Raw genomic sequence first — 13293 nt, 5'->3', positions numbered from 1 at the left:
TAGCCAAATAATCATTATGCTCCTTATGTAAGCATTCTATATTTCTTCTCAGGAGGACATCCATATCCGGAAACTGGAAGACAAACACTGGATCTGCAATGTTGGAACAAATTGCTATGTCAGACAGGCAAGTGAATCTTCATGTAATAAAGAATTTTTTACAAAATAACTTGTGTTAATGTCACTCAAGTTGCATTCAAACATCATAGCCAAATGAATGTGTTCATGACGGGGAAAAAAGCCTTGCACAATCCTATATTCATTCCCACATATGTGAAGCCAAAACTGAAGCGTTTTTGGTTTTTAAAGTTTTTGATCTCACCACATTTGTGGTGACATCTACATTCAGTTTCTTCAAGGACTTTGGGTTTGCTTGTTGTCCACCCATAGTGGGATACTATACCGTAGTTTAGTCCAAATTCATTTTGTAACCTTCTTAGCGGTATGTTGGTACTGTTGCTTTAAGGAGAACTCCCGGAGGATTTCTAGAAAGGAGAGGCTCAGATCTTCCATAAATGAAAGTTGGAATTCCTGAAGCCTAGTTGTGGCCTGTTCTATTAGTTGGCTGTTGTATTCCAATAAAGTTCTTGTGCTCAACACTGCCTCCACTACCAATCCTTTCCCTCATTAAAATTATAACATACATGAACCATAAAGCCACCTGAGCTCCACACACGAAGTGAGCTGATTCTCATTTGCATCACAAATACATTTTATTTATTTATTGATTGATTGATGTATACCCTGCAACTTATGACAATGTCTTGTGGTGGCTTACAATATAAAATCAAAGCACAAAATACCCATAAAACCCCCCTTAAAACATTAAAACCAATACAGTAATAACAATATCAGTATCAAAAATATCAAGATGGTACTGTAACTCTAATAGGCCAAAAACCCAACTCAGCTGTTCCAGCCCAGGCCAATAGCATGGCCCTAAAAAGATGAGAACACTTGGCCACAGTGATCCATGCAACGGTCACTTCCAGATTAGACTTCTGAGAGCTAGTAGCCATGGCGCAAATGGAGAAATGCTGTTTGGGCTATTCTCAGTATCTGAGCCTCCATAGAAAGAGAGGCATCAAAGATCACCCCCAAATTCCTGGCAACAGGTGCAGGTCTTAGCTGCACCCTGTCCAGGCATGGGAGACACGCTGCCTGATCGTATCCCCCTTCTACTCAGCCACAGGACCTCCTTCTTGGAGGGGTTGAGTTTCAGATGGCTCTGCCTGAGCAATCCAGCCACTGCTTCCACACAACTGGCAAATGTATCCAGTCGAGAGTCCGTCTGTCTATTAGGAGGTAGAGGTAGGTGTCATCTGCATATTTGTGACATCCCAGCCCAAAGCCCCAGACCAGCCGGACCAGAGGGTGCATATAGATATCAAAAAGTGTAGGGGGCAGTATCGCCTCCTGTGGCACTCCATATGGGAGCACCAAGAGATTCGACAACTCCTCTCCCACAGCAACCCTCTGTGCCTGGTTCTGGAGAAAGGAGACCAGCCATTTCAGCACAGTCCCCCTAGTCCCAGTTTCAGCGAGCCAACAGCTTGTGGTTGACTACGTCAAATGCGGCCAATAAGTTGTGGTTGACTATATCAAATGCGGCCGATAGGCCTAAAAGAACAAGGATGGCCAAACAACCCGGTCCAGCTGGTATCAGATATCATCCGTTAGAGTGACCAGTGCAGACCATGTGGCCAGGAAGGAACCCAGACTGGTATGGATCTCAGGCTGAAGTGTCCTCCAAAAATGCCAGGAGCTGGTTCGCCACAGCCCACTCCACTACCTTGCCCAGAAACGCAAGCTGCAAGACTGGGCGGTTGTTGGCGGAGTCCTGTGGGTCCAGTGATGGCTTTTCAGGAGAGGACAAACCACTGCCACCTTAAGCCCTCAGGGAACTTGTCCAATGTTAGGGGGAGGCTCACAATCTCCCTCAAAGGGCCTCCTATCTGCCTGTCACCCGATTTGAGCAACCAGGACTGGCAGGGATCTAAGGAGCAAGTGGTGGCTCTCAGTGAGCCCCGCAATATGTCCACTTCGGTTAATGAGAGCTGTCTGAAGCCATCAATTGTGGCTGGAAGATCCCGGCAGATGGACAAGACTATATACGCCATATAGCTCGCTAATGCCTCACAACACAAATCCAATTTACTAAAAGGGTGGAAAGAAATCAATTGTTCCGGGAGAAAGGTTGCAGACGCTATTTATGTGGTGAAGAAGTCACGTTTCGCCACTTTTACCACCATCTCATATCTGAAACCACTGGGAGTGGTATTCATAATTGGTTAAGGCCTAAGTGGGCGGAGAAGTGGGTGGGGCCAGTCTGGGTGAGGGGCCAATTGAAAGGTGCGAAGCACCTTCCAATTGGCCCATTACCTGACTGGCTGGAGTTCGGCGGGGAGCAGCCCGGGTGGCGGAGGCTTCCCTGCGAGCCTCCGAGCAGACTCGTCGCATCGGGAACATGGAGAGCCTGCTCCGAGGCCTGCAAGGAATTCGGGGACTCATAAGGGAGGGGGGCGAGCAAGGGGCTCCCCGTGCAGGGGGGGTCTCCGGGGGGTGCGGGGTGCCCCGACGCGGGGGCCCCTTTCAAAGCATGCTCTTACGAGCGGGCTTTGAAGCCTAGTACCTTCATAAGTGTGTGGTGAAATGTCCTTTCCGTCTCATCACCAGTTTTCATCCACATTTACACTAGCTGTCTCACTTCCTTTCCTCTCCTGAAGTTCCTAGGAATACCAAGGAGCCCCTTTGAAGTGAGGGCGGAGAGGGCAAATTGTTGTTTATTTGTGATGTACAAAGATTGAGGGGCCCAGAAATTTAGGAAGATGGGAAGTGTAAGATTCATGGAGAGCTCTTTGTTAGATGCACTGAGAGCTCTTGGCATTTATTAAATCTTTTCCTTACCACCTCAGTTGTTTACTGGTTATACTAAATATTATTATTTTTTTCAAGTGCAGTCTGGAAAATTCAGTCTGCATTCATTGTGTGGTAGGGGACTTTTATATAAAATGATCTCAGCATTTTTTTCAGATGTATTCATCAATTCCACAACAAACACATTAGAATATGTCATTTATGTATAGAAGCCAAAATTATATCATGGTCGTTTTTTTAAGGTATGATTTTAGTTTTGTTTATTAGCTCTGAGATATAGCTTATCCTGCTCATAATCTTTCAATCCATACATTTTCTAGACATTTTACCAGATTATTCAAACATCAAGACAGCTTATTTGTATTAACCACTTATATCAATCAATACTTGTATCAGTTAAGTGCTATATGAAGCCAAAACAGGGATTTTCAAAACCTGACTTCATGAAAGCAACTTTTTAAAGATTCATCTTATTTGAATGTCTAAACTATAATCCAATATGTTGCTGTGGTATTTCAAAATCATGTCATATTTGAAAAGATAATGAAACATATTCCCTAAAACTGTGAAGTGAGTAAATGAGAGATCCACGTTTTGAAAGATTAAGAGGAACAGGCTCCATAAGTCTCTGCAGGCAGGCTGCAGCCTGGTGGAATGAGTTGCCAACAGAGATCCAGGGCCTTTCAGAACTGTCAGAGTTCTGAAAGGCCTGTAAAATGGCACTCTTCCTGCAGGGATATGATTGAGACCAAGTCCAACACTTATTTACAACGTAATGTGCCCCCCTACCCCTACCCCTCCATCCAGACTTGGTTTGTTAACCTCTTTGATCCATCTGTCTCTCAGTTTTAGTGACAGAGTGTTGAATGTTCTGCAGGCCGCACCAGCCCGATTATGTTCGGGGGAGAGCTCTCTGGGGTGGCTCCGAGCTGTGGTCACCTTGAAGGTCACAGAGACGAGGAAGGGACTGCCCCCCGCCCCTCCAAAGCACTGGCGTGGCCCTCGCTGAGCGTCTTGCGGAGACCAGGGATGTTGGGGAGACTACTCTGAGCCATCTCCCTCACCCAGTGTTGCCCTCTGCTTCCCCAACCGCCCAAAAAAGCTGAGTTACGCAAGGGGGGCCACCAGCTTTTAAGGCTGCAGTGTGCTTTGTTCCTAATATAATAATAATACATTTTTATTTATATCCTGTCCTTCCACATCACTCAGAGAGCATAACAATATTTAAAACATTCAGTTAAAAATGTATAGCAAGAGCTGACTCTTAAACTCTCCCTATATTCCATGCATCTATAGACATTGAATTTGACACAAATCCAGAAAACCTCTAAAACTTGTATATAAATAAAAAGCCAGTCCTGAAATTCTATAAATTGTCATTAGTAACTTTAAAACACAGACACACACCTATATTTTGCAAATATTTCTGCTTAGCTTTTGATTTTGTAGAAAATCTTTCGCACCATGACAAATTTTAAATACTAACATCTACAGTCAGTTTAGTCCAATCTTGAGATCTTGGTAGATAAGCAGAGTTGGCCTTAATAGTTTTTGGATGGGAGGAAACCAAGGAATACTTGGGCTGAATCTTCACAGAGCTTTTATTCCAATCCCATGTCGATTCAATCCCTGCAATCTACACTGAATGTGATTTCCATTTTGATTTTGGGTGATTTAAATTTGCCCTCTCCGGAGTGACCCTACCTTTCCCCTGCCATATCCTGGAGGGGATATAACCCTCGATATTTGAAAAATCAGCATAAGCAAGTGTGCAGCTGTCTGCTTTCCCTGAAATATCTTGCTGCTGAGCCTCCAACTCTGTAGAAAAGCCCTGATTGGCCAGGGCACCAATTCAAAGTCTTCCATGTTCCCAGATTGCAAAGCTTCCCTTAAAGGGGAAGCCCTAACTTCTCTCAGCGGAAGCTCCAGTAGCCTTAACTTCCCTCGGCAGAGATTTGCTTCTTGGATTTATTCCCCCTCCTCTGCTGTCTCCAATCCTGTCCCCCTCCCCCTGCTTCAAGAGAAGAAAGAAAGTGGCTCCTGCTGCACTTGGCTCCCCCCTCCCCTTCTGAGCTTCCCTAATCAAGTGCAGAACACTTTTCTGTTTCAATTGGGAGGGGATAGAGGAAGACCCGAGTTCAAATCGATCTGAAATCAGCAGGATCCACAACAGAATAAATAAAGTAAGTGCAGAATCAGCCTAGGTTACTACATATAGGAAAGAAAAGGCAAGCTACCCCTTAACACCTCTTGCCTTGTAAACTCTATTGGGTTGCCATAAATAGGCTGATAGTTGACAGCACTTTCCAGCTCCACATTTATAATATATATACAATAAAACCACAACTTAAACATTTCATTCATAATGTCCCATTGATTTTAATTTATCATTTGTAAATGACCAAGATTAGCATTACAGCCAGTTTTAGGTCTAATATATGTATAACAATATGCATATGAATCAGAGATAGTCAGTCAGTGCCTGCCAAATGAGCATATATATACCACATGGCTACTGTTTTGAGCATGGAGGTGTAATTTACAGGAATACAGGAAATGTTTTTGAGACTATGTGTAAGAAAACTCACAACCCCCACTGAAAACATGTGAAGCTGCTGATATGAGTGAGCTCTGAAATCAGAAATGTAACCATTAGAGGAGATTTACATATGCCTTATGAGAGGAAATCCCTTCCCTTCCTTCACAGGTTCCTCTTCTTCCCCTCCCCTCAATACTGCTGCCTTCTTCTATTCCTTTCTTCCCTTGCTGCCACTGTCTCTGTCCTCTGGCTCCCCCCACCACTGCTGCCTCTCTTTCTCCCCTGCCACCAAATCCTCCTCTCCTTGCAGATGTTCCCTCCCCCTGCTCTCGCTCCTCACTGTTGATGTTGCTTCCTCTCCCTGGTTTCTCCTCTTCCACAGCTGCTGTTACATCTACACATTGTAGCATGGATTACTGATGTTGCTAAGGAAGCCCCAAGACTGTAGCTGATATCTCACAACACAGCATCACAATATCTTAATTTTTTAATTTGTAGCATTTTCCAATATTTATCACCATTTTTTTGTTTTACTTTTCTAATTTTTTTTCAAAATTGAGTGTAACTTAGCTAAATCTCTATAATGGCAATATCATCCCTTTAGACTAATAGGAACTTCACTTCACATTTCAGGTACAAGCTCTGGATTGACAGTTGTTCTGAGATGTTTGGTGGCCTGGACATATGTGCTGTCAAAGCAGTTCATGGCAAGGATGGGAAGGATTACATTTTTGAGGTATGATGTATATTTTTCTCTGTCAGCACATTTTTGTTAAGATAATAGGGAAAATCTCAGTGCTTGAAGTTTCCATTTGGCTTTTGTATATATGTGTGATTCAGAGCACATAGTCCATTTTGGGACACATTTAAGTAATCAAGCAAAGCCACATCTCCCAGAAAATGGTACTGCTTGTGGGAAAGCACAGCTGTATCATGAAGTGGTGTAATTTTGTTTCTGAGTATGTATTCTCAAATTAAGAATCAAAATACTTACATCATATTTTCCAAACCCTTCTGCCTGCCTTCCTGAATGAGCTCACTATTATTGCTTTGGTATAAAAGTAACAGGTATCTCTTTACCAAGAGAAACCCAATAAAATTGTACTTTTATGAAAGATGAGAAGGGAGGGAAGGCGGCATAGTACAGCCTGATCTCGTCAGATCTCAGAAGCCAAGCAGGGTCAGTACTTGGAAGGGAGATCACCAAGGAATATTCTGCAGAGGAAAGCAATGGCAAACCAACTCTTCTCACTTACCTTGAAAGCCCCTTGCTGGGGTCACTTTAAGTCAGCTGCAACATGGCTGTATTTTGCACATGCTTAAGATGAGCAAATAAGAATACAGCATTATCTCATTTTCTGTAGACCTAATGTATCTTTCTTTCCACCCAATTTTTTTCTTTTTGAGAGTGGATACGTCCTGAGAGGTAAACAGATAAAAACATATTACTGTGTGCTGCTGAAGAGTTTGAGCTATTGCATCTTATGAGATATGCAACTCTGGTTAGAGATTTTTCCCCCCTCAAATTTGGTGATACAACCTATCATGGCTGTTAGCTTGAAAATGTTTATTTCAATTTTATTTCATTCTTTGTTTTTCAGTTTATATCCCACGCCATACTTTTATGAAGCCTCAAAAGAGAGTTGTACAGCAGGGGTAGTCAACCTGTGGTCCTCCAGATGTTCATGGACTACAATTCATGAATTACATGAATTGTAGTTCATGAACATCTGGAGGACCACAGGTTGACTACCCCTGTTGTACAGGACTCACTATTTATAATTAGAGATGGGCATGAACCAGTTCACAACCAGTCCACAACCTTAAATCCATCATGAATTTTGCAGATCTGTGCCTCTCCAAAGTCAGGTTCAGCGGAGGCACCTCCTCCAAACATTTCCCGAACCTTTTGTTTGATTGGGTTTGGGGTTCAGGCCATTTAAACCGTGTGTTTTGCTTCTGCCCTTACAAACAGAGGGAAGCAAATGGAGTTTTAAATGGCCCAGCCATTTCAGCCTCACAGCTTGACCTGTCCACAGTTTACCTGTTAGTTTTAAATGGCTAGCAGCTATTTAAAACCTCTGTTATGCTTCCCTCCCCAAATGAAGGGAAGTGAAATGAAGGTTTTAAATGGTTGGCAGCTATGAAGCCAAAATGCCTGCCAGCCATTTTAGAGATTGATTTTGTTCCCTTCCTCTCTTGGAAGTGGGAGGAAGCAAAATTGTAACCGTTTCAGACTCACAGCTGGGCATGGCCACCTATCCATTGCCGGCCATTCTAGTGCTCCATTTTATTTTCCCCCGTGTCTAAGTCAGGGGAAGTGAAATAGACCAGGCCAAACCTGGCCAGTTTGTTTTGGAGCTTCTGGGCCATTTGAGTTCACTTTGGGAAGGCCCTGAACCCCAAAACAAATCAGAATTTTCCAGTTCATGCTCATCCCTATTCATAATATCTTTCAGCAATCAATAATTTGTTAGGAATGGAATCTGAATTGGTAATGCTAGTCAAAATAGATGCCACTTGATACAATCAATCTTGTTTGATTCATGAAGACAAAATAAGTTTTATCTCTTAAAAAGTTAAAGGGCCTTTCTTGTAGAGGGAAGTTGTTATTTTTAATGTTAGGGCCAGTTTTTCTACAGGGCAAGCTTTGAATATTAAGTTGCTGGACACCAAATGTAAAAAACTGTGGAAAATAATGGAAGACTTAAGAAACTAATCTTGCATACAGTCTTGTAAGTTCCTTGCAACTCCATCCTTATCCATTGTGTCTGGGCGGGCCTGGGTCAGGAGATGAGTCGAACTCATCCGGGGACAGGGAAGGGCTAGAAAGGGCTGCCATGCTGGGCTCTGAAACAGGCCGGGGAGCAAGACACGGCATGAGTCACGAGGTGGACAAGGCAGGAGGCGTAGGCCCGAACCAGGAGGCAAGCCACAGCGCGTGCCGTGTGCCGGCCGAGGAGGGGGACTTAAAGAACCCTGGAGAAATAAGAGGAGAAGTTTGGCCGGCTCAGAGGAAGGAACCTGGTGGACACCCGCCCGGACTTGGGGGAAGAAAGACTGCAGGAGGATTGGGGAGCAAAACAAGGGGAGAGGACTTTGGAATAACTCTCTCCAATCACATGTCTCGGAAAAGAGCCAGGCCGAGGGAACATGGAAGCTGGAGCCCGAAAGAGAAGACTTACCTGAGTAGACGCGGCGGAGAGGAAGCGCTCCAAGACATAGGACCACAGGAAAGAGGGGCAGGAAAGAGGCAGGAAAGAGGAGGGCGGGATCCTTTTGTAAATGGGGTGGGGTCTCACCCGGGGATATAAAGAAGAACGACACTAGGGTGTGGGGTAGACTGGGGAAGTACTGGAGTTGTATGCAGGAGAGAGCTGAATAAAAGGTGAATTAAAGCTGTTTATCTGGGTCTGGCATTCCATCTGTTGCAGCGGAGATACTAGTGCCACGGCTGAGAAAGGCTTACCCCTGGGAGGGGCGTCAGGGCGCTTAACACATTGTTATTTCCTGTATATATTTATGAAACATCCTAGGGGGTGGCATGTGTCCAGCTGTCCAAGTTAGAATACGGCCAATCAGGGTGCAGCCAGCTTTGCCCTGATTGGCCCTGCCCCTGTGGCTCCCACCCTCCATCCCTGGACTCTAGCCTCTTTGCTCTCAGACACCTCAGTGCCTGGAGCCAGCAGCAGGTAAGGGGAGAGGGCCCTGGGCAAAGGGTCGTGGGGGAGGGCTTGCTAATGGGGGCCTCTTGGCCTGCTAGGCTGGTCCTCCTGACAAGGGCCTCCTGGCCTGCTGACTGCCTGCTAAGGAGCTCTGTCCTGGGCCTCCTAACGAGCTGCCTAGCCCCCGCCCACCTCACTTTATCTGGCTGCGAGCTGCAGCCCAAAGCCACCTTGAGGCCTACTGCACAGGGTTGTTTTGCAGATGAAACAGGAGGCAAACGAACCTCTGCAGCAGCTTCCAGTTTCACCTGCACAACAACCAGAGAGTTGCTTGGCTGTTTCTTCCCCCCAGTAGCATGGCCGGCCACAGCAGTATTTTAAGTGAGAAGAGTCTTTTCTGTGGCCTCCCTGTCAGCTAAGTGTTTGGCAGAAGGGGAAAATCCCCCCCCTCAAAAGGAATGCCCACACCCATGCCTTCAGACTCCTATGCATTGCTCTTGGAAACGTCTCCCTCCTCTCAGTCAGGGGCTGTTAAAGGCTCCTTCCCAGCAGGCCTGAAGCGAGGGGAGAGGGAGCACACTCGCCAGCCTCCTGCCAGCTCTGTCAGGGTTCTGAGGCAAAGTTACAGTTGGACATGACAATTAGGACAGCCTTGGGGTGAAAAGGGCTGGCACAGCCTATCCAAGCCTCCGTTCTCATCCCCCTTGGCAGCCCTACTGATCTCCTCCACCTGCGCTGGTCAGGGGCAGACTGGCAGCAATGTCTCCTGATTGCTCCAGACTGGGTGGGCGGGCCCTGTCTTAATGTTGGCCCTGTCAGAACTTTGGCTTCCTCATAGGCTGGAACTCTGGTCTGTCCCGGTGAGGGCCAAATCGGAAGGGCCCCACCCACTCTCCACCCACTTCGGCCTTAGCCTTTTATGTTTATACAGCGACAGCTGTATAAAGATTGTGATACCATGGAATAGGTATCATTATCCAGTGCAATCAATGTCATGCAGTCCAGAAGAAATGAAAGTGTTTTGATTTTTTGTTGGTCCTTCTTTTGTGGTAAAGACTTCAGAGTGAAGAAGATTGACATAGTAAATTCCTGGCCTGCTGGTTAGCCTGGTAACTCACCAGTTTCTAATTTCAACTCTATCATTCACCCACTGTTGACCAGTTGAAATAATATACTGCCTACTGTTGCCTATGTGCAGAGGGGGGTGGGAGTGGGGTGGGTTGCCACATTAAAGACACATTCTAGAAGGATGTGTTCATCTGTCAAGATTACTTATCCAAACTTGCAAGAAATATATATATTACATAGCAAAGTAAGGCACTGCGGTTGTCCAGAAAAACATTAAAACTAGTGGCATTTCCTGTAAGTTTACTAGTCTTAGTTATGTTGGATCTTTATTTTATAATAGTTTAGCATAGTCTACCATTTATATCTGTGTATTTAGAATAACTACCATACATTTTAAAGCAAAGGCTCAGTGATTTTCCCTATTCTGTGAATGAAGTATTACTTACTGGTTGGAAAAAACACAGCCTTCAGATATTGAAGGCTGTTAGGTATAGTGTCTCATATATTAGTTTGTGCCTAATAATACTAAAACACATTTTACGATAGAAAAAAATGGTAATCTTCATTTATTCTATTTCTCAAATGTGAGAATAATTTTATAGAGCAAGGATAGGCAACCCTGGCACTCATGAGGACCAGCACCTCAGGACATTTTGCTCAGCATGCAGGGCCAGTACTCTTCCCAGGCAACTGAGTCAAGTCCCTGCGAAGCTAACAGTGCCTCCTTCCACATTTCAAGCCAGAGATCACCTGAGATACTAGCAGGCCTGCTGGGACTCAGGTGGCTCCATATACTTTCTTGCTGGCTGCCTCTCTGCCCCCCCCTCCCGTGCCCACTTTTGTTTGCCAGTACATCATCATCTTTATAGGCAGAATTTGTTGTTTTAGCACTGAGGACAAACAGGTTGCCTATCCCTGCTGTAGAGGTAAACTGTGAAATGGTCAATGTCCTTTCCAATCATTGTTACAAAAAACTTTTCAGGATAACTGGAAAGACTAACTTTTTAAATTTCAGCTGTTCCTTCAGGGAAATGTTTTATGAGACCTGCAAATGTGTAAATAATATCTAAAAGAAGTACAAAAGAAAACTCATCCTCCTCTGCCCAAATGATGATAATTTTAGAAACCATTAAGCTGCTAGCAGGCTTGTTATATAATCCTAGTACTATTATCTGGCATCAATGCTTTTGTTGCCATGGATAAACCAGTGTCGCTGTAGGGCAGATTTGGCAGAAACACTTCTTCCAAGCTGCTGAAGAAAATTCTTGCTCATTTGTCCAGCATAAGCTGCATTGTAAATAGTTGTCTCTTTTTTGTAATTAAGTTAAATAAAGATAATATTTCCATGAGCACATGAGAACTCTTCTGGTTCTTAATGATTTGGAGCATCATAACCTGATTTTATGGATCTTAGTAACTGTGGAACCACAGCAGCAGCATAGCTCCTGTTTCTTAGCTTTAGATCAATATAGTTAAACTGTTGCAATCAGATTGGTAGCATTATTAACCTTATTTCAAACCTGTACATTTCCTTTTTGCTTACATTTCACATAAGGTAAATGGATTGGTATATTAGTACTGATCCATATAGGATCGGATCCAGACTGAATTTTCCAGTGGCAGAACAGAATTTCCCTGCATCCTTCCTCCTACTGCATCCTACTGATCTCCACAAAATGCTGTTCCTGTGCCACAGTTAACCTGAGGAATAACATGAGAGGAGGGATCTGCAGAGAAGAGAATCAGTAGAAATGGCCAATTCATGATATTAACTTGATGTTCAGTCCCATGTTTTTTCATGTAATATTGAATCAGCCAAGGAACATCTTTGTTAAGTTTGCAGTAACCCTCCTAAGAAGTAATTTTATGGCCAACCTGTCTGAGCCTGCATTGACTTGCCCCTCCCAAAAGATATTCCAGCATTTTACAAAAGGTAAAATAAGATAAATGGAATGTTTTCTCTCATAAGACCATGGTGAAAAGCACTTTATTTTTCCTTTCATGAAGTGATGACAAGCATCTGCCCTGAAAGTTAACTGAAGAATCTGGCTCATAGCAACCATAATTAACTAATTATAAAACAAAGATGGAAATCAGGCCTAGTCCACCTAGTAACACAGAATTGTTTCTGTAACAATAGGGAAAATGTATGATGTGCCTTCTCAGAGTTTGCCAAGCTGTTATAAGCATTTAATAAAATAAAAAGTCCTAAGAAAAACCACATGTCTCCAAATCCTTTTAGGAATAGAAAGGCTTGACTTTGATATCACTTAATCTTTTAGACAGCTATTCATTTTTGTATAGGAAACAAATGTTCAAGGTAACATTAGATGGCATTTGCTACGGGCATGTCAGCACTACTTATAAGAACATGAAACTTTAAGCTTACAAAAGTAATTATTTCAGAATCTAACAGCAAATCCTACGCAGGGTATTCAATGGGTCTTCTTAGAAGAGTGCTCTTGTAACTGTGCATTGTAACTGAATACTTACTCAGAGTTAACACAGCACAGGGATAGATTAAAGCTACTGGGAAAAGTCCTGGTAGGACAATGGTCTGGGGGGCTGTTCCCCTTTGGGGGCCACTAACCCTGAGGCCACCATCCCAACTGGGCCACCCCTGCCCAAGAGGGTGAATACACCTTTCCGGCCCACCCGTACCCAACCTTACTCATCCACACTCACTACGGCAAGGGACCTGACCTCATTGTGGCAAGAGACAGGACTTACCTGCCCTGCTTTACCCTGCCATTTTGCTCAGTATTTTGCAGGAAGGTGTACTTTTGGCATGGAAATACCATCATGCCTCCTTTTCTCCTGGACTGCTTTCTTGCATTGCCTGTGAAGTACTAAACACATCACAGAAGGCTTTTAAGCTGTCTGTGCAGATGGCTGAAGTAGTACAAAATTGCAAAACCCATGGACTGGTTGTATGTCACTTATCTGACAACATCATAGCTTAGTTGCTCATTAGATATGTAGCCAATCTATATATACTCTAAAGCAGTGGTCCCCAACCTTTTTATCACCAGGGACCAGTTAATGCTAGACAATTTTACTGAGGCCCAGGGAGGGGTAGTCTTTTGCTGAGGGACGTCACTGCCACCTGAGCCCCTGCTCTGCTTGCTTTCCTGCCGGCGCCCC

At 44.2% G+C, this 13293-nt stretch overlaps 1 protein-coding gene across 1 annotated transcript in view; it reads left to right on the top strand.

Annotated features, from left to right (window-relative positions):
- SYN2 (synapsin II) overlaps nucleotides 1-13293 on the top strand; it is a 302390-nt gene that overhangs the window by 261938 nt on the left and 27159 nt on the right. Inside the window, exons 8-9 of the mRNA XM_077325671.1 lie at nucleotides 53-127; nucleotides 6050-6152. Of these exons, the coding sequence (XP_077181786.1) occupies nucleotides 53-127; nucleotides 6050-6152 (178 nt within the window). The remainder of the gene's footprint in view (nucleotides 1-52; nucleotides 128-6049; nucleotides 6153-13293) is intronic.

Source organism: Paroedura picta, chromosome 3, assembly GCF_049243985.1.
Source record: "Paroedura picta isolate Pp20150507F chromosome 3, Ppicta_v3.0, whole genome shotgun sequence".
Taxonomy (NCBI): Eukaryota; Metazoa; Chordata; class Lepidosauria; order Squamata; family Gekkonidae; genus Paroedura; species Paroedura picta.
This window is presented reverse-complemented; position numbering and strand designations above follow the sequence as displayed.